The sequence below is a fragment of the Delphinus delphis genome, chromosome 4, assembly GCF_949987515.2.
Source record: "Delphinus delphis chromosome 4, mDelDel1.2, whole genome shotgun sequence".
Lineage (NCBI taxonomy): Eukaryota > Metazoa > Chordata > Mammalia > Artiodactyla > Delphinidae > Delphinus > Delphinus delphis.
In genome coordinates this window covers 107,378,138-107,398,887 of record NC_082686.1, presented here as the reverse complement: position 1 = coordinate 107,398,887, position 20,750 = coordinate 107,378,138, and the positions used below count along the sequence as shown (strand labels likewise).

The 20,750-nt window shown below is 35.7% G+C and overlaps 1 protein-coding gene across 6 annotated transcripts in view; it reads left to right on the top strand.

Annotated features, from left to right (window-relative positions):
* Positions 1-20,750, top strand: part of LEKR1 (leucine, glutamate and lysine rich 1) — a 276,455-nt gene that overhangs the window by 121,874 nt on the left and 133,831 nt on the right. For all 6 annotated transcript variants that reach the window (XM_060011239.1, XM_060011240.1, XM_060011238.1 and 3 more), the window contains 2 exons: positions 8,436-8,555; positions 16,845-17,020. In XM_060011239.1, the coding sequence (XP_059867222.1) occupies positions 8,436-8,555; positions 16,845-17,020 (296 nt within the window). The remainder of the gene's footprint in view (positions 1-8,435; positions 8,556-16,844; positions 17,021-20,750) is intronic.

Below are 20,750 nucleotides of genomic sequence, written 5' to 3'. Positions count from 1 at the left end.
AAAGGGACAGAGGAGTCTTCTACTGCTGATGGTCTGGAATGGGAAAGTGATAGTTGGCATTTCTGCCATTATCATAGACCATGAGAATAATGGACACACACCAAAGATAGTAGACCATAGAGCTGGAAGGATCCTGGGGCCCTGATGACACTCTAAAGCTATCATATCAGCATTGGACTGGCTAACAATACATTTGTTTTATGTAAGATAATATATTGATACCTTTGTATATTTAAGTCATCATATTCAGGTCTCAGTTATATTAAGTAGCAGAACCAGATTTAACTGATTTATTCACTAGACAATATCTAAAATGAAATTTAAGAAATAACAGTATAAGCATGTTATTTAATAATACAGAGTTAAATACTAGAAGAAAAAAAGTTGAAAGTTATTTTGGGCAGTGAGAATTGGGGTAAAATCAAATGATTACTATTTTTTCTTATAACTCTTTTAGAAATATTTGACATTTTAAGTTATGTACATGTATTACTTTGATAAAAGTTAAATTATTTGTCCAGGTACATTTTAATTAGTATTACAAGTAAAAATACACGTTCATTGCAAAAATTCAAACAATACAAAAGATATAAAGTTATGCTTCCCTTCAATATTTGTTGCCTATTCCTTGCCTGAGAATTCCACTCTCCTCCCCAGGAAAAATGGCTATTTGGTATGTGTCTCTCTATACTTTCTCTGTACATTCATTTAGCATGTAAGAGAAGCATAGGTTTTTTTTCTTTTCTTTTTTTTTAACATCTTTATTGGAGTATAGTTGCTTAACAGTGTTGTGTTAGTTTCTGCTGTATAACAAAGTGAATCAGCTATATGTATACATATATCCCTATATCCCCTCCCTCTTGCATCTCCTTCCCACCCTCCCTATCCCACCCCTCTAGGTGGTCACAAAGCACCCAGCTGATCTCCCTGTGTTGTGTAGCTGCTTCCCACTAGCTATCTGTTTTACATTTCATAATGTATATATGTCAGTGTTACTCTCTCACTTTGTCCCAACTTACCCTTCCCCCTCCCCGTGTCCTCAAGTCCATTCTGTATGTCTGCGTCTTTATTACTGTCCTGCCCCTAGGTTCATCAGAACCATTTTTTTTTAAGATTTCATATATATGTGTTAGCATATGGTATTTGTTTTTCTCTTTCTGACTTACTTCACTCTGTATGACAGACTCTAGGTCCATCCAACTCAGTACAAATAACTCAATTTCATTTCTTTTTATGGCTGAGTAATATTCCATTGTATATATGTGCCACATCTTTATCCATTCATCTGTAGATGGACACTTAGGTTGCTTCCATGTCCTGGCTATTGTAAATAGTGCTGCAGTGAACACTGTGGTAGATGTCTCTTTTTCACTTTATGGTTTTCTCAGGGTATATGCCCAGTGGTGGTATTGCTGGGTCGTATGGTAGCTCTGTTTTTAGTTTTTTAAGGAAACGCCATACTGTTCTCCATAGTGGCTGTATCAATTTACATTCCCACCAACAGTGCAAGAGGGTTCCCTTTTCTCCTCACCCTCTCCAGCATTTATTGTTTCTAGATTTTTTGATGATGGCCATCCTGACTGGTGTGAGGATGGCCTCATTGTGATTTTGATTTGCATTTCTCTAATGATTAGTGATGTTGAGCATCCTTTCATGGGCTTGTTGGCAATCTGTATATCTTCTTTGGAGAAATGTCTATTTAGATCTTCTGCCCATTTTTGGATTGGGTTGTTTGATTTTTGATACTGAGCTGCATGAGCTGCTTGTATATTTTGGAGATTAATCCTTTGCAAATATTTTCTCCCATTCTGAAGGGTAGTCTTTTCCTCTTCTTTATGGTTTCCTTTGCTGTGCAAAAGCTGTGAAGTTTCATTAGGTCACATTTGTTTATTTTTGTTTTTATTTCCATTTCTCTAAGAGGTGGGTCAGAAAAGATCTTGCTGTAATTTATGTCATAGAGTGTTCTGCCTATGTTTTCCTCTAAGAGTTTTATAGTGTCTGGCCTTACATTTAGGACTTTAATACATTTTGAGTTTTTTTTTTGTGTATGGTGTTAGGAAGTGTTCTAATTTCATTCTTTTTCTTGTAGCTGTCCAGTTTTCCCAGTGCCACTTATTGAAGAGGTTGTCTTTTCTCTGTTGTATATTCTTGCCTCTTTTATCAAAGATAAGGTGACCATAGGTGTGTGGGTTTATATCTGGACTTTCTATCCTGTTCCATTGATCTATATTTCTGTTTTTGTGCTAGTATCATACTGTCTTGATTACTGTAGCTTTGTAGTATAGTCTGAAGTCAGGGAGCCTGATTCCTCCAGCTCCATTTTTCTTTCTCTAGTTTCCTTTGGCTATTCAGGGTGTTTTGTGTTTCCATACAAATTGTGAAATTTTTTGTTCTAGTTCTGTGAAAACTGCCATCAGTAGTTTGATAGGGATTGCATAGAATCTGTAGATTGCTTGGGTAGTATAGTCATTTTCACAATGTTGATTTTCCAATCCAAGAACATGGTATATTTCACTATCTGTTTTTATCTTCTTTAATTTCTTTCATCAGTGTATTATAGTTTTCTGCATACAGGTCTTTTGTTTCCTTAGGTAGGTTTATTCCTAGGTATTTTGTTCTTTTTGTTGCAATGGTAAATGAGAGTGTTTCCTTAATTTCACATTTTTCATCAGTGGTGTATAGGAATGCAAGAGATTTCTGTGCATTAATTTCATATCCTGTTAATTTACCAAATTCATTTATTAGCTCTAGTAATTTTCTGGTAGCATCTTTAGTATTCTCTATGTATAGTGTCATGTCATCTGCAAACAGTGACAGCTTTACTTTTTCTTTTCTGATTTGGATTCCTTTTATTTCTTTTTATTCTCTGATTGCTGTGGCTAAAACTTCCAAAACTATGTTGAATAACAGTGGTGAGAGTAGGCAGCCTTGTCTTGTTCCTGATCTTAGAGGAAATGGTTTCAGTTTTTCACCATTGAGAATGATGTTGGCTGTGGGTTTGTCATATATGGCCTTTGTTATGTTGAGGTAAGTTCCCTCTGTGACTACTTTCTGGAGAGTTTCATCATAAATGGGTGTTGAATTTTGTTGAAAGCTTTTTCTGCATCTATTGAGATGATCATATGGTTTTTATCCTTCAATTTGTTAATATGGTGTATCACATTGATTGATTTGTGTGTATTGAAGAATCCTTGCATTCCTGGGATAAACCCCACTTTATCATGGTGTATGATGCTTTTAACGTGCTGTTGGATTTTATTTTCTAGTATTTTGTTGAGGATTTTTGCATCTATGTTCATCAGTGATATTGGCCTGTAGTTTTCTTTTTTTGTGACATCTTTGTCTGGTTTTGGTATCAGGGTGATGGTGGCCTCGTAGAATGAATTTGGAAGTGTTCCACCCTCTGCTATATCTTGTAAGAGTTTGAGAAGGATAGGTGTTAGCTGTTCTCTAAATGTTTGAGAGAATTCACCTGTGAAGCCATCTGATCCTGGGCTTTTGTCTATTGGAAGAATTTTAATCACAGTTTCAATTGCATTACTTGTGATTAGTTGTTCATGTTTTGTATTTCTTCCTGGTTTCGTCTTGGAAGGTTGTGCTTTTCTAAGAATTTGTCCATTTCTTCCAGGTTGTCCATTTTATTGGCATATAGTTGCTTGTAGTAATCTCTCATGATCTTTTGTATTTCTTCAGTGTCATTTGTTACTTCTCCTTTTTCATTTCTAATTCAGTTGATTTGAGTCTTCTTTCCTTTTTTCTTGATGAGTCTGGCTAATGGTTTATCAGTTTTGTTTATCTTCTCAAAGAACCAACTTTTAGTTTTATTGATCTTTGCTCTTGTTTTTTTCATTTCTTTTTCGTTTATTTCTGCCTGATCTTTATGATTTCTTTCCTTCTGCTAACTTTGGGGTTTTTTTTGTTTTTCTTTCTCTAACTGCTTTATGTGTAAGGTTAGGTTATTTGAGATGTTTCTTGTTTCTTGAGGTAGGATTGTATTGCTATAAACTTCCCTCTTAGAACTGCTTTTGCTGCATCCCATAGGTTTTGGCTCATTGTGTTTTCATGGTCATTTGTTTCTAGGTATTTTTTGATTTCTTCAGTGATCTCTTGGTTATTTAGTAGCGTATCGTTTAGCTTCCAAGTGTTTGTATTTTTTACAGTTTTTTTCCTGTCTCATAGCATTGTGGTTGGAAAAGGTACTTGATACAATTTGAAGTTTCTTAAACTTACTGAGGCTTGATTTGTGACCCACAACATGATCTATCCTGGAGAATGTTCCATGAGCATTTGAGAAGAAAGTGTATTTTGTTGTTTTTGGATGGAATGTCCCATAAATATCAATTAAGTCCATCTTGTCTAATGTGTTATTTAAAGCTTGGGTTTCCTTATTTATTTTCATTCTGGATTATTTGTCCATTGGGTAAAGTGGGGTTTTAAAGTCCCCTACTATTACTGTGTTACTGTTGATTTCCCCTTTTATGGTTGTGAGCATTTGCCATATATGTTGAGGTGCTCCTATGTTGGGTGCATAAATATTTACAATTGTTATATCTTCTTCTTGGTTCGATCCCTTGATCATTATGTAGTGTCCTTCTTTGTATCTTGTAATTTTATTTTAAAGTCTATTTTGCCTTATATGAGACTTGCTACCCCAGCTTTCTTTTGATTTCCATTTGCATGGAATATCTTTTTCCCTCCCCTCACTTTCAGTCTGTATGTGTCCCTAGGTCTGAAGTGGGTCTCTTGTAGACAGCATATATATGGGTCTTGTTTTTGTATCCATTCAGCCAGTCTGTGTCTCTTCATTGGAGCATTTAATCCATTTGTATTTAAGGTAATTATCGATATGTATGTTCCTATTACCATTTTCATAATTGTTTTGGGTTTGTTTTTGTAAGTCTTTTCCTTCTCTTGTGTTTCCTGCCTAGCAAAGTTCATTTAGCATTTGTTGTAAAGCTGATTTGGTGGTGCTGAATTCTCTTAACTTCTCATTGTCTGTATAGGTTTTAATTTATCTGTTGAATCTGAATGATATCCTTGCTGGCTAGAGTAATCTTGGTTGTAGGTTTTTCCCTTTCATCACTTTAAATATGTCTAGCACTCCCTTCTGGCTTGCAGAGTTTCTGCTGAAAGATCAGCTCTTAACCTTATGCAGATTCCCTTGTATTTTATTTGTTGCTTTTCCCTTGCTACTTTTAATGTTTCTCCTTTGTGTTTAATTTTTGATAGCTTGATTAATATGTGTCTTGGCGTGTTTCTCCTTGAATTTATTCTGTGTGGGACTCTCTTTGCTTCCTGGACTTGATTGACTCTTTCCTTTCCCATATTAGGGAAATTTTCAACTATAATCTCTTCAAATATTTTATCAGATCCAGGTCTTCTTCTGGGACCCCTATAATTTGAATGTTGGCATGTTTAATGTTGTCCCAGAGGTCTCTGAGACTGCCCTCAATTCTTTTCATTCTTTATTCTTTATTCTGCTCTTCGGTGATTATTTCCACTATTTTGTCTTCCAGGTCACTTATGCGTTCTTCTGCCTCAGTTATTCTGCTATTGATTCCCTCTAAAGAATTTTTAATTTCGTTTGTTGTGGTGTTCATCATTGTTGTTTGCTCTTTATTTCTTCTAAGTCCTTGTTAAACGTTTCTTGTATTTTTTCCATTCTATTTCCAAGATCTTGGATCATCTTTACTATCATTACTCTGAATTCTTTTTCAGGTAGACTGCCCATTTCCTTTTCATTTGTTACTCCTTCATCTGCTGCATATTTCTCTGTCTTCTCATTTTGCTTAACTTACTGTGTTTGGGATCTCCTTTTCACAGGCTGCAAGTTCATAGCTCCCGTTGTTTTTGGTGTCTGCCCCTAGTGGGTGAGGTTGGTTCAGTGGCTTGTGTAGGCTTCTTGGTGGCAGGGCCTGGTGCCTGTGTTCTGGTGGGTGGGGCTGGATCTTGTCTTTCTGGTGGGCAGGCTGTGTCTGGTTTTGTGTTTTGGGGTGTCTGTGAACTTAGTGTGAGTTTAGGCAGCCTCTCTGCTGATGGGTGGGGCTGTGTTCCTGTCTTGCTAGTTGTTTGGCATGGGGCATCCAGCACTTGAGCTTGCAGGCCGTTGGGTGGAGCTGGGTCTTAGCGTTGAGAAGGAGATCTCTGGGAGAGCTCTCGCCAGTTGGTATTATGTGGAGCTGGGGCGTCTCTCTGGTAGTGCAATGTCCTGGACTTGGCTCTCCCACCTTGGAGGCTCAGGCTTCACACCCATCTGGAGCACCAAGACCCTGTCAGCCACATGGCTCAGAAGAAAAGGATCCAAAAAAAAGGGAAGAAAATAATAATAATAAAATTTTAAAAAGTTATAAAATAAAGAAATAATAAAAAAAGAGAGCAACCAAACCAATAAACAAATGCATCAACGATAGCAAGCACTAAAAACTAAACTAAGATAAACATAAAAATCAGAAACAATTCAGTTGCAGACAGCAAACCCCTAGTCTACAGTTGCTCCCAAAGTCCACTGCCTCAATTTTGGGAATATTCATTGTCTATTCAGGGATTCCACAGATGCAGGTTCATCTAGTTGATTGTGGGAGTGTAATCCGCTGCTCCTGAGGCTGCTGGGAGAGATTTCCCTTTCTCTTCTTTGTTCACACAGCTCCTGGGGTTCAGCTTTGGTTTTGGCCCCACCTCTGTGTGTAGGTCGCCCTCAGGCGTCTGTTCCCCACCCAGACAGGAGAAGGTTAAAGCAGCGGCTGATTAGGGCTCTTTTGCTGTCTCAGGCCAGGGAGAGGGAGGGGGATGGTAGTCATAATTGGAATGCGACAGGAGCATGCAGCGGCAGAGGCCAGCGTGACATTACAACAGCCTGAGGTGCTCTGTGTGTTCTCCCGGGGAAGTTGTCCCTGGATCTGGGGACAGTGGCAGTGGTGTGCTGCACAGGCTCCTGTGGGGTTGTGGGGCGGGTATGGGTAGTGACCTGTGTTTGCACATAGGATTCTTGGTGGCAGTGGCAGCAGCGTTAGCATTTCATGCCTGTCTCTGTGGTCTGAGCTGCTAGCCACAGCTCATACCCATCTCTGGAGCTTGCTTAGGTGGTGCTCTGTCTCCTGTGGGCACACATGGAAGGAATCCCCTCTCCTCACACACCCTGAAACAATGGTCTCTTGCCTCTTCGGCAGGTCCAGACTTTTTCCCTGACTCCCTTCCAGCTAGTTTTAGCACGCCAGCCCTCTTCAGGCTGTCTTCACGCAGCCAACCCCAGTCTTCTCCCTGGGATCTGACCTCCGAAGCACAAGCCTCAGCTCCCAGCCCCCACCTGCCCCAGCGGGTGAGCAGAAAATTGTCTCAGGCTGGTGAATGCTGGTCAGCACTGATCCTGTGTGCAGGAATCTCTCCGCTTTGCCCTCTGCACCCCTGTTGCTGCGCTCTCCTCCATGGCTCCAAAGCTTTCCCCCCATCCACCTCCCTCTCTACCAGTGAAGGGGCTTCCAAGTGTGTGGAAACTTTTCCTCTTTTACAGCTCCCTCCCAGAGGTGCAGGTCCTGTCCCTATTCTTTTGTCTCTGTTTTTTCTGTTTTCTTTTGCCCTACCTAGGTACATGGGGATTTTCTTGCCTTTTGGGAAGTCTGAGGTCTTCTGCCAGCATTCAGTAGGTGTTCTGTAAGAGTTGATCCACATGTAGATGTATTTTTGATGTAATTGTGGGGAGGAAGGTGATCTCCACGTCTTATTTCTCCACCATCTTGACGGTCCCATAGTTTTCTTTTATTTTTATTAAAAATGGATTTAAAATTTAAAAAAAATATATTTTGGAGTATAGTTGATTTACTATGTTGTGTTAGTTTCAGGTGTACAGCAAAGTGAATCAGTTATACATATACATATATCCACTATTTTTTTAGATTTTTTTCCCATAGCCCATTACAGAGTACTGAGTAGAGCTCCCTGTGCTGTACAGTAGGTTCTTATTAATTATCTATTTATATGTAGTAGTGTGTATATGTCAATCCCAATCTCCCAGTGTATCCCACCCCTTCCTTATCTGCTGGTAACCATAAGTTTGTTTTCTGTTGATACATCTGTGACTCTACTTCTGTTTTGTAACTATGTTCATTTGTCCCCTTTTTTTAGATTCCACATATAAGCAGTATCATATGATATTTGTCTTTGCTGTGTCTGACTTACTTCACTCAGTATGACAGTCTCTAGGTCCACCCATGTTGCTGCAAATGGCATTATTTTGTTTTTTTTATGGCTGAGTAATATTCCATTGTATATATGTACCACATCTTCTTTATCCATACCTCTGTTGATGGACATTTAGTTTGCTTCCATGTCCTGGCTATTGTAAATAGTGCTGCAATGAAAAAAGTGGATTTAAATTTTGATAAAGTACTCATGAGGAAATATTTAGGCTTATAACAGTTGTTATTTGTTTATATTTTTAGAATTCGAGATGCAAGCATGCAGTTAAAAAGTCACCAAAATGATTTTCAGAGAGTACAGAAAGAATTGAGTCAGTTGCAACATGAGTTAAAAATTAAACAAAGACAATCACAAATCTTCAGGTAAGACTATCTTTAAAGAATTGAATATTATAGTATTGAAAATATACACTCATTTAATACTAACTTTATAAACATTCAAACACCTTTTAGTAATGTAGTTTCTATATTTATATAGTTTAATATTATAGTGTTGTTGAAAAAAATGGAAACACTTCACTTTTTTTTAAACTATTATCTCAACTAAATAGTTTTGCCAATAACATTTAAATTAGGCAAACACCTTGTTCTGATTTTGCAGTGACATTTAGAATGAAAGAACAGTAACTAATTCATTTTCCTCTTGGCCAGTATTTCTTGGTATACTTGATCTCCTGACCGACAGTCCAGTGACATGAAAAGAATAGAATGGGGAAACTTTCTAAATGGATAGTAATAGACCTCCTAAATTTAGAAATTTCCAATATAAATGGTGTTAAATCTGCTTTTATATAATCTTTGAAGGCTTTATAATAACTAAAGGTAAAGCCCAATGTTCTAAAGAAAATAGGAAGTACTTTTTAAAAAATGGAATTGAATATATTGAGAATATCAGAAAGAATGATTAATTTTTAAATTGAGTAACTTTTAGTTCTTAGAAAAGGGAAATAAGTTAAATGAACATTATAAATAGACACAGGTTCAGGATGACTAAAAAAAATATGCCGGGTAAATACTTTTAATGTTCTTATTTTTTCCAGTCTACTTATTATTATTGGGAATATTGTTCTGTTAAAAAAGTTATGTGGGCTAATAATTTTTTTATGCAATATCTGGTGATAACCTGTTATCCATCTAACCTTTCATTAATGCCTTGCACATAACTGATGCTAAATAAATAATTTTTGAATTAATGAATGAGTCTACTCACAAAACAGATGACAATTTTTGTCATCAGAAATCTTCTCTGTCCTTTCCTAGAAATCTGGTATTGAACCAGCAGGATATCACCCCGGTGACCCCAACTCTCCATTTTAGTCAGGACCATCAGTATTCAGTCTTGGCCCCAACAATAGCTTTGGCTCAGGTCCACTCGGGAAATCCCATTTGTTTTATCCAGAGATGCCATTATGGATGGCAGGATTGACTAAATTTTAAAGGCTAGACTAGGACTAGATTAGACAATTAATGCTGCTTCAGGATATTATGGACTGATAAAGTCAGTCTTTATTATTCACATTTTACATGTAATTTGTAGTATTTTAAATTCTTGAAGAAGCTTATACATATTTAAATGTTATTTTTATTCTGTGTTGTAATTTTGTCATCATTTTGCATTATACTTTTACTGCTTATTTTTTAAAATGTTTTCAAAAGATCTGTGGTTTTTGTTTACTTTTAGATAAAAGATCACAAATTGGGAGTTTCGGATCTGATTTATATAAAAAAGTAACACTAGAAATTTTAGAAGTAACCATTTAACTAGACGGTATAAATAAAAGTTTGTGACAGATGAATAAAAATAATTACATGTTTTATTAATACTCTCACTAGTAGGTACATTGCATGGGAGAAGGCAGTCTGGTGAAAATAAAATCAAACCAAAAGTTGTAGAGTTCAGTGATTTTGTTGCATTACTAAAAGCTCATTTTAAACTAGTTTACTGATTATTTAAAAAAAATATCTACCAGAACGTAAAACTTCGAGTTTGCTGTGGATAAAGAAAAGGAGCTTATAATCTTATCTCTTAAAGTGGTAAAGAAAAGAAGCTTGAGCTTTAGCTACTCAGATGTAATCATCTTTATTTACGGAGTCCAAAAGGAACTTTCAAGAGATCAATGCACTATGTCTTTGAGTCACTTTGCTCTTTTTAAATTATTCTCTCATTTGTTTAATTGCAATAGGGCTTAATCACCTAGCCTCCAGCAAAGTGTTCTTCATGCTTTGTATTTTCCCTGACCTCTGTAAGGAGTAGCTGTGGTATGCCTCAGTTGGCTCAGCACAACTGCTATTCAGAATAAAGTGTCTTTTGAGAATGGAAATTAACTTTTGAAAGCCTGTAAAATAGATACTAAAAAACAATATGGAATATAGGTATACTTCACTTTATGTAAAGTTGTGTATAACTCCAATATTCCAAATCAATCCATATTTGAAATATTTTGGTAGTGCTTACTTTTATAGGATTCTTATTGTAAATCTTTCATAAATTGTTTGAAATATACTTATCCTTTAATTTTTCTTGTTTGTAAATCCAGACTCTGTCATCTCTGAAATTAAGCCAACTCCCCAAATCTCTCACTTTCACACCAACTCGTCAGCCACATTAAGGCTTCTAGTTTTGTTTTGTTTTGTTTTTCTGATTTTCCCAACCATTTCCTGGCCTTACTTTGTTTTCTAGCCTTGATCCCATAATCAGCTCATGTCTTTTTTAAACAGCTGTATTGAGATATAAGTTACATACTACAAAATCCACCCCTTTTAAGTAGACAATGTAATGATTTTTAGTAAACTTACTGAGTTGTGCAACCATTACCACATGTAATATTAGAACATTTGAGTCATCCTTAGAAGATCCTCATGCCATTTGCAATCTCTATCTTCACCGCCAATCCTAGGCAATTGCTTATCTTCTTTCTGTTTCTATAGATATTTCTCTGGACAATTCAAATATATGGAATCCTATAGTATGTGGTCTTTTATATCTGACATCTTTCAATAATGTTTTTGATGTTTATCCATGTTGTATCATGCATCAGTACTTTGTTCCTTTTTATTGCTAAATAGTGTTTCATTGTCTGAACATACCACATTTTATTTATGCATTTATTAGTTGAAGGACATTTGGATTGTTTCCGCTTGTTGGCACCTATGAATAATGCTGCTATAAACATTCACATGTAAGTCTTTGTGTGGATGTATGTTTCATTTCTTTTGAGTAGATACTTAAGTGTAGAATTACTGAATCATATGGTAAATTGATATTTAACCTTTAAGAAACTGCAAAACTATTTTGCAAAGTGTCTGCACTATTTTACATTCCTACCAGGAATGAGGATTCTTCTTTCACTGTGTTCTTGACAACATTTCTTATTGTCTGTCTTTTTTTTATAGTAGCCATTCTAGAGGCTGCGAAATGGTACCTCATTGTGCTTTGATTTGTGTTTCCCAAATGACTAATGGTGTTGAACATCTTTTCATGTGCTTATTAACTATTTTTATGGTTATTTGGTGAAATATCTATTAAAATATTTTTTCTATTTTTCATTGGTTTGTTTTCTTGTTATCAGATTATAAGAGTTCTTTGTATGTTCTGGGTACAAGTCTTTTATTTGAAATATGATTTGCAAATATTTTCTCCCAGTCTGTGGCAAGTCTTTTCATTTTTTTAATTGTGTCTTTTCGAAGAACAAAAGTTATTATTTTTAGTGAAATACAGTTTAATCAATGTTTTCTTTTAGGGATTGTGCTTCTGGTAATGTATCTAAGAACTCTGTCTAACCAAAGGTCACAAAGATTTTTTCCAGTAGTTTCTTCTAAAGGTTTTATAGTTTTAGCTCTTACCTTTAGGTCTGTGATCCATTTTAACTCTTGTGAATGATGTAAAGTAAGGATCTAAATTCATCTTTTTTTTTCATGTGAATATTCAATTATTCTAGCACTGTTTGTTAAAAAGACTATTCTTTCCCTATTGAGTTGCCTTGGTCCCTTTACCTAAAATCAATTCACCATGAATGGAAGGAATTATTTCTGGACTCTCTATTCTATTTTATTCATCTATTGATGTATATCTATTCTTAATGTCAGTACCACACTCTCTTGAATATTATAATTTTTAGTGAATTTTGAGATCAAGAAATGTAAGCCCTTCAAATTTCTTTGTTTTCAAGATTGTTTTGGCTATTCTGGGAACCTTATATTTCCATATAAATTTTAGGATCATCTTGTCAATTTCTGAAAAATAGCCTACTGGGATTTTGATAGGTATAGCATTAAATCTATAGATCAATTTGGGGAGAATTGCCATTTTTAAAATGTTGTATTTTTCAATCCAAGAATCCATATATCTCTCCACTGAGATCTTTAGTTCTCTCAGAAATGTTTTGTTTTTAGTATACAAGTCTTGCACTCCTTTTATTTAGTTTATTTCTAAATATTTTATTCTTTTTGATGTTATGACAAGTGGGATTTTTTTCTTAACTTTATTTTTGGGATTCATCATTGCTAGTAAACAGATTGGTTTTTGCACATGGTTTATGTATCCTGTGATCTTGATGAACCCATTTATTCTAGTATTTGTGTGTGTGTGTGTGTGTATTCTTTAGTATTTTCTTCATAGAGTATGTTTCTGCATAGAGGAATTTACCAATACTCCAGCTACTTTTACCTCTGCTTATTTACCCTTAAAACCCTCAGTCTTTATATCCACTTACAGGTTGTTAAACACCAGGCCCTCAATTTCTTCAATACTATTCTAAATCCTCAATATTCTGCTTAAAGTTCTTTGTGCTACTCATCTCTCACCAGCTGTGTGTCTTGCCTTGTATTTCACAAAGGGAGTTAAAGTTATCAACACAGACATATTTCCTGTGAGTCAAATGATACTTAAGTTTCAGAACCCCGCACTCAGGACCCCCTTCCAAGCTTCTGGGAGGGCCCCTGGCAAAGTAAGATGGTTTTAAATTATAATTGTAAAAATTCTGTCTCTTTGCACTCTGATTTCCCTTCTCCTACTTCTGATGTCAGTATGCCCTTGGAGTAGTCCCTGGCATTTGAGGGATCTGAGAGAGAAAGTTGTGTTGGGAATATACATTATAACTGCCATTTGGAAAGTCATTTTAGACTGCTTCAATTACACAAACAAGACATTGCAGACTAAAAATAGGGATGTGTATGAATTTTTTTTTTTTTTTTTTTTTTTTTTTGCGGTACGCGGGCCTCTCACTGTTGTGGCCTCTCCCGTTGCAGAGCACAGGCTCCGGATGCGCAGGCTCAGCGGCCATGGTTCACGGGCCCAGCCGCTCTGCAGCATGTGGGAATCTTTCCGGACCGGGGCATGAACCCGCGTCCCCTTCATCGGCAGGCAGACTCTCAACCACTGCACAACCAGGGAAGCCCTGTATGAATTTTTTTGAATTAATGGAGTAAAAGCAATAAAGATGAACAATTTAAACAATAGAAATTATTCTGTCATAAAAAACAAATTATAACATTTTTTCAGATTACATCATAAGTGATACAATTTCAATAAAATCTCTTGGATTATTTTGTAATCCATTCAATGAAGAGGAGTTAATTATTTGAATACATTGGAGAAAGATTTAAGTTTCTTGCTGATTTGACCAAAACTGCTGACATCACTGAATATAACATAAAAATCATAGTATACCACTTCAAGGACATCTGAGATAAGCTGGTTCATGAGTTTCATCATTTGAAAGACAATTTCAGATGTCATTTTCCAAGAAAACTTGAAATACCAAAAATTCTATCATATATGAAAAATTTTTATAAGGATTTTCCCAAATTTGACAATGCTTAATATTTACATGATATTACCAGTAATGGGCTATGAAGCTAAAAGAATCTTTCTAAACTACCACAGATAATAAAACTAATGGCCTTGCTAGATGAAAGGCTGTATAATTTTTATATTCTCTCCACACAAAGTATTATTATAAAATGGTTCTCATATGAAAAGGTGCTTGTAAAGCATGTAACCAAAAATTATAGACAAAAGAAGTATTGTAGAGCTGTTACTTATTAAAAAGTTATACTGTTTTTCTGTATTTTGTGATATTGATGAGATTTATTAACTTTTACAATTTTATTTGTAATGATTTTTCTCAATCTATAAGTGCACACTTTTAAACCTAATTTTGTAGTCGTCTTTTACAAGAAAGCCATCCCTCTATCCACACCAATCGTATAAGATCTAGGCCGCACAAAATGTGATGGATCTGCTCTTCGCTAAGTGGCTTGATTTTTCTGTTTCCTGCCTTTTGTCCCTACAGAAGCACATGCATCCATATCTGGTCTTTCTTCTATTAAATGTCCCTTTAGGCCTTGACCCCCATGTTCATGACTTGCTCCCAGCAGCTGCCTTACATTGGGCCCATTAGGCCTTTAACCTTGACTTAGTTCATAGTTCTTGTCTCTGTCTTACCACTTCCTGGTTTCGCATTCAAACTTCCCATCCTCACCATTGCTCCCCTTTGCTTTAGTGATCTGTTGGACTCTTTCTTTGATTTTTTTTTTTGGCTTGTTTTTAATTGAAATATAGTTGATTTACAATGTTGTGTTAATTTCTGCTGTACAGCAAAGTGATTCAGTTACACATGTTATATAAATTCATTTTTATATTCTTTTCCATTATGGTTTATCTCAGGATATTGAATATAGTTCCTGTGCTATACAGTAGGACTTTGTTGTTTATCCATTCTATATGTAATAGTTTGCATCTGCTAACCTCAACCTCCCAATCCATCCCTCTCTCACCCCCACCCCTTTCTTTGATTTTTTTTTTGAAATCAACATCTCTCTTAGCTCCCAGGTCTGCATGCTGATTGAGGATTCCCTGTGGCTTTTGGTCACTCAAGTGGACCTTATTAATTAACCACACAGAATGACACCACCCTTCTTCTTCCTGGCAAAGGCTAATCTTTCAGCCTTTGTTTTACGTCTGTCCTTTCTTTCTAGCTCTCTGCACAAAAAATGATCACATCTCTTGCCTGTGTTTTTTAGCCTCTGTGACTGTACTCATACTGTCTGCTCAGCTCTGTAAACACTCAGGTGTCTCCCATCCTAACAAACCATTCTACTGTGTATCTTCCTTTTTCTCTCCTTGCTGCCTCAATCAAGGTTCTTGATTGCTGGTACCACATAACTATTTTCTCACTTCTGCTTTACTGCTCAGTCTTTTCCTACCTGAAGCCTCTCTCTTAGGTCACCAAAGACCTCCTTAATACCGGATATAATGGCCTCTGTTCAGCCTTTGTCTGAGGCCTTAAACACTGATCACTACTCTCTACTTTAAATTCTCTTATCCCCTGGCTTTTCCGATGTTATCTTTTTGGCTTTTCTTCACTGGTTGCTCCTCCCTCATCTCCTTTGAGGGTTTGTTTTCTGATTTATTCCCATAAATATTAGTGTTGTCCAGTATCTTATCCTCAGTATTTCTTACTTCTTTATTCCTCCAACAGAGTGATCTGTTTTTTTCACTCATTCATTCATTCATCAATATGTGTTGAGTACATACTATATGGTAGGTACTGTGCTAGGTGCAAGGGAGACTGTGATGAACAAGACAGATACAGTCTCTGCATAATAGATCTTAGCCTACTTAGGTAGATAAATATTAACTCCCATGGCTTCAGTCATCATCTTTTTGCTGGCAACACTCATATCCATGTCTGCATCTTGCTTGATTATTAGGTAAATGATAGCCAGGACATCTGAAGTAATAAAAATCATTGAGATAGTAAAAAACATGTGGTTACTTTGAGCTGTGGCATTTGATGTGGGAAAAGCACTGGATCAGTCACTTAAAAAGGTTTCATTGATTATTACCCTAGGTTTTACACTGCCTGTAGGACTCTAGCGCAGGAAGAATGCTGTCTACAAATCTGAGATTCTCTTTTAGGCTCAGTGACTAAGTCACTTTTTAATTTTATTTATTTATTTTTGGCTGCATTAGGTCTTTGTTGCTGCAGGCGGGTTTTCTCTAGTTGCGGCGAGCGGGGGCTACTCTTCCTTGCAGTGTTTGGGCTTCTCATTATGGTGGTTTCTCTTGTTGCGGAGCACGGGCTCTAGGCGCGCGGTCTTCAGTAGTTGTGGCACGTAGGCTCAGTAGTTGTGGCTTGTGGGCTCTAGAGCACAGGCTCTGTAGTTGTGGCACACAGGCTTAGTTGCTCCGCAGCATGTGGGATCTTCCCAGACCAGGGATCAAACTCGCGTCCCCTGCATTGGCAGGCGGGTTCTTAACCACTGCGCCACCGGGGGAGTCCTGACTAAGTCACTTTTGACTGAATTTCCTTCACTAAATGTTTGCTGTTAAATTAATTTTAAAAGATTAATAGAAAAATGTGTATGAAAGTAGTTAGCTATCTTTATTTATAGTTAAAATATTATAACACAATGGAAATGAGTTGGGGTGACCATATACCTCAGTCTTCCTGGGATAACCCCAGTTTATATGTTGTCTCAGCATAATGCAGATAGCACCTACTTTTACTTTCATAACTGTCTCCATTTAAACAGTAGATTGTATGGTCACTCTAAAACCATTTTTCAAAGAAAACCTTTTTTCAAATACATATTTGTTATTATGCTTGCTATTTTTAAAAATCCTAATTTTTCCTTACTTCTTTACAGTCAGAGATTGACAGAATACAAGTATCTCTGGAATAAGACCCTTTCATTACTTACTTTTAGTAAAAGAGAGCTAACCAGTATTAAAAATGAAGTATATGATAATTTTCAAAACTGGACTTCACTGAAAGGAGAAGTTTTTCTACAAATTAAATCCATAAGTGAAACAGCCTTGACAGGTTTGTTATATATGTTTAGAACATAATCGTCCTTTTTTTGGTAAATGGTATATCATAAGTCATGAAATAATGATACTTCATTTTATGTGATGGGAATTATGATTAATTTTAAACCTGTTATTTGTTAGTATACTAGATGACCATTAAGATCTATTCCATCCCTGAAATTTAATAATTATAGGCCTGATCTAAGATAAGCTCTGATACATCAATCTTGAACTGTGACCAGAAGTCTGGTTATTCCTGTTAAATGTACAAATTTGTATTTTAAAACTTTTTTTCTGTTAATGGCTGAGTAGCTCTAATTAGATCAGATTTCCCATAGATAACAACTATAAATTCTGGACAAAGTACGTACCTAAAAACACTGGAGAGTGACCAAGACCAAGCACATGGAGGGAACATAAGAAAAATTGAAAGAAGCCCTATTACTATTTGAAAAAAGCCAATCTAGAACGGTTATGTACTGGATGATTCCAACTGTAATATATGACTATTCTGGAAAAGGCAAAACTATGGAAATAATAAAGAGGTCAGTGGTTGCCAGGGTAGGAAGGAAGGATGAATAGATAGAGCATGGAGTATTTTAGGGCAGTGAAATTTTTGTATAGTTTAATGGTGGATAGGTGTCTTTATACATTTTGCCAAAACCCATAGAATATACAACGCCAAGAATGTACCCTTAATGTAAGTTATAGATTTGGGATGGTAATGATGTGCCAATGTAGGTTCATTAATTGTAAAAAATATACCACTGTGGTGCAGGATGTTGATGGTGGGGGAAGCTATGCATGTGTGGGGGGCAGGAAGTATCTGGGAATTCTCTGTACTTTCTGCTTAATTTTACTATGAACCTAAAACTGAACTAAAAAAATCTATTATTTTTTTAATTGAAAGAAGGGGATAGCACTGGGTGAATTCCCTGTTTGTTGTTGTTGTTTGTTTTGGTGTTTTTTTATGGCTATTAGATTGAGGGCAGGGTACAATCTATTCCAAGCAGGGAAGCTAGAACTTTGATAGAAATCTATAGTCTTTTTGGCTTTAAGACTGGAGGACAGAGATCAAGGCAGTCCCAGCTTTGAGAAGTGAGAGGATATCCTCGAAAAGAGATAGAAAGTGAGAGCTCAAATTACGCATATAAACTCTTCCCAAATCTCTGGCTTATCCCTAAAATACGTGTGTACAGGGAAGACTCTTAAGTAGCTCATCTAAGGCTAAAGCAATTGACATTACCTGCTACCTACCCTAGGGGAAACAGTCTTTAGTATATGAGTTCAGCCAAGTTAACTACCTGTTAAAACAAAGCAATACCAAAAAAAAAAAAAAAAACAAAACAATACTCTAGAGGACCATAACAGAATCCAGAGTCTCCATAACATAACATCTGCAATGTTTAGGATACAATCCAAAACTACTTGAACTGGAAAGAAACAGGAAAATGGCTTCTACTCAAAAGAGTAGACAGTCAACAGAGACCAACCCTGAGGTGGGCCAGATGATATAATTAGCTGACTAGGGTTTCAAATCAGCTGTTAACTATGTTCAATGACATAGAGGAAAATAAGCTAATAATGAATGAAAAGAGAGAAAATCTCAGCAAGAAACTATTAAAAATTGGAAAGTCAAGAATTAAAAAATACAATATCTAAAATAAAAATTTACTGGATAGACTTTTATAGCATATTGTGATTACCAAAGAAAGAATCAATGAACTTTAAGATAGATTAATAGAAATTATTCAATTTGAAGAAGAGAGATAAACACTGAAAAAAGTGAACAGAGCTCCAGGGAAGGGTTAAAATGTACCATAAGTAATAAATATCAGTAAATATGAAACTCTTTTTTTCTTTGAATTGAAAAACTGTCTATGATCATTTAAAGTAAGAATTATAATATTATATGGTGGAGGTTATAAAGTATATTGATTTAACATATGACAGCTAGAGCATAAAGGACAGGGGGATGGGGTAATAGATCCATATGGTTGCACGCTTTTTGTATTTTATGTGACATGGTGCAACATTCATTCTATGTAGACTAAGAAATTAAGGATGTATAATCCCTAGAGCAACCACTAAAAAAAATACAAAAAGCTATATAAAAAGCTAATAATAATGGAGAATTAACATCATCTGACTCTAAGATTTATTATAAAATCACAGTAAATAAATCAGTGTAATACTGGCATATGGATCAACAATAGATCAATGGAACAAAATAGCCTTGTAAATGACCCCTGTTGATAATGATCATTTCACTTTTGACAAGGCACCAAAACAATTCAATGGGAAAAAGAAAGTCTTTCAACAGATTGTGCTGGAACAACTGAATAGCCATATAGGAAAATATACCTTGACTCCTTAACGCCATAAAAATTAATTCAGGATTAATCAGAGCTAAATATAAAAGCTAAAACAATAAAAGGAGAAACAGGAAAATATCTTCATGAATTGATAGTAAATGAAGGTTTCTTGGATAGGACACAGAAGTAAGAATAACAAAAGAACAAAAATTGATGAATTAGACTTAAAGTTAAAAACTTCCGCTCATCAAAAGATGCCATTAAGAAAATGAATAGGTAAGCCACAGACAGAGATAATATTCCAAAACTCTGTGACAAAGGACTGCTGTCCAGGTTACATAAAGAACACCTACAAGTCAATAGTAAAAGGACAAGTGATCCAACCAAAAATGGCCAAAAGATTTGAATAGACACTTTACAAGGAAAGATACACAAATGGCCAATAAGGACATGAAAAGGTGCTCAGCATTATGAATCATAGGGAAATGCAAGTTGAAACCACAGTGAGATACCAGTACATACACACTACGTTGGCTAAAATGAAAAAAAATGACAACAGCAAATTTTGGTGAGGAAGGAGGGCAACTGGAACTCTCAAACAAATTGGTGAGAGTATAAAATGTTACAGCTGCTTTGAAAAAGGATCTGACAGTTTTTTAATAAAACTAAAGATACATCTGTCTGATGTCTCTGAAATTCTTCTCTTTGGAATTTACCATCTCCCCCAAATGAAAACATATGTCCATAAAAACATTCAGCAACTTTATTCAAGCTTTATTCAAAATAGCCTTAAGTTGGTAAAAGCCCAGAAGTACATCAGTAGAATGGATTATCAAAAAAACGGCTGAATAAACAATGGAATATAGAATGAACTACAGTAATGCAGTAACTTGGATAAACATCAAAAATATTACGCTGCCTGAAAGTAACCTTACACAAATAATGCACATTGTAAGATTCCATTTATATGATGTTCTAGAATAGGCAAAACTAATCTATAGTGGGAAAAAAAACAAAAACAAAAACAGAAGTTACCTCAGAGGGGAGGATTGAATGGAAAGGGGGCATGAGGGCACTTTCTTTGGTGATAGTAATGCTCTCTATTTTGATAGAGGTTTGGGTTACACAGTGGATGTATTTTTCAAAACTCATCTGTTGGTACATTTGAGATTTATTCATTTCTTTGTGGGTAAATTTCACTCAAAAATTAGAAATCTATATTGAACGCTAATTAACAATGTGCATGCTGAAGTATTTAGGGAGTCAAATATATTGACTTATCTTGAAATGCATAAATATGTAAGATGGTTAGAGGAATAACTATGTTATAAAGCAAATATAGTAAAATGTTAATTGAAGAATCTAGGTAGTGTGTGTATTTGAGTTCACAGTACAGTTCTTCCAACTTTTCTGTATATTTTAAATTTT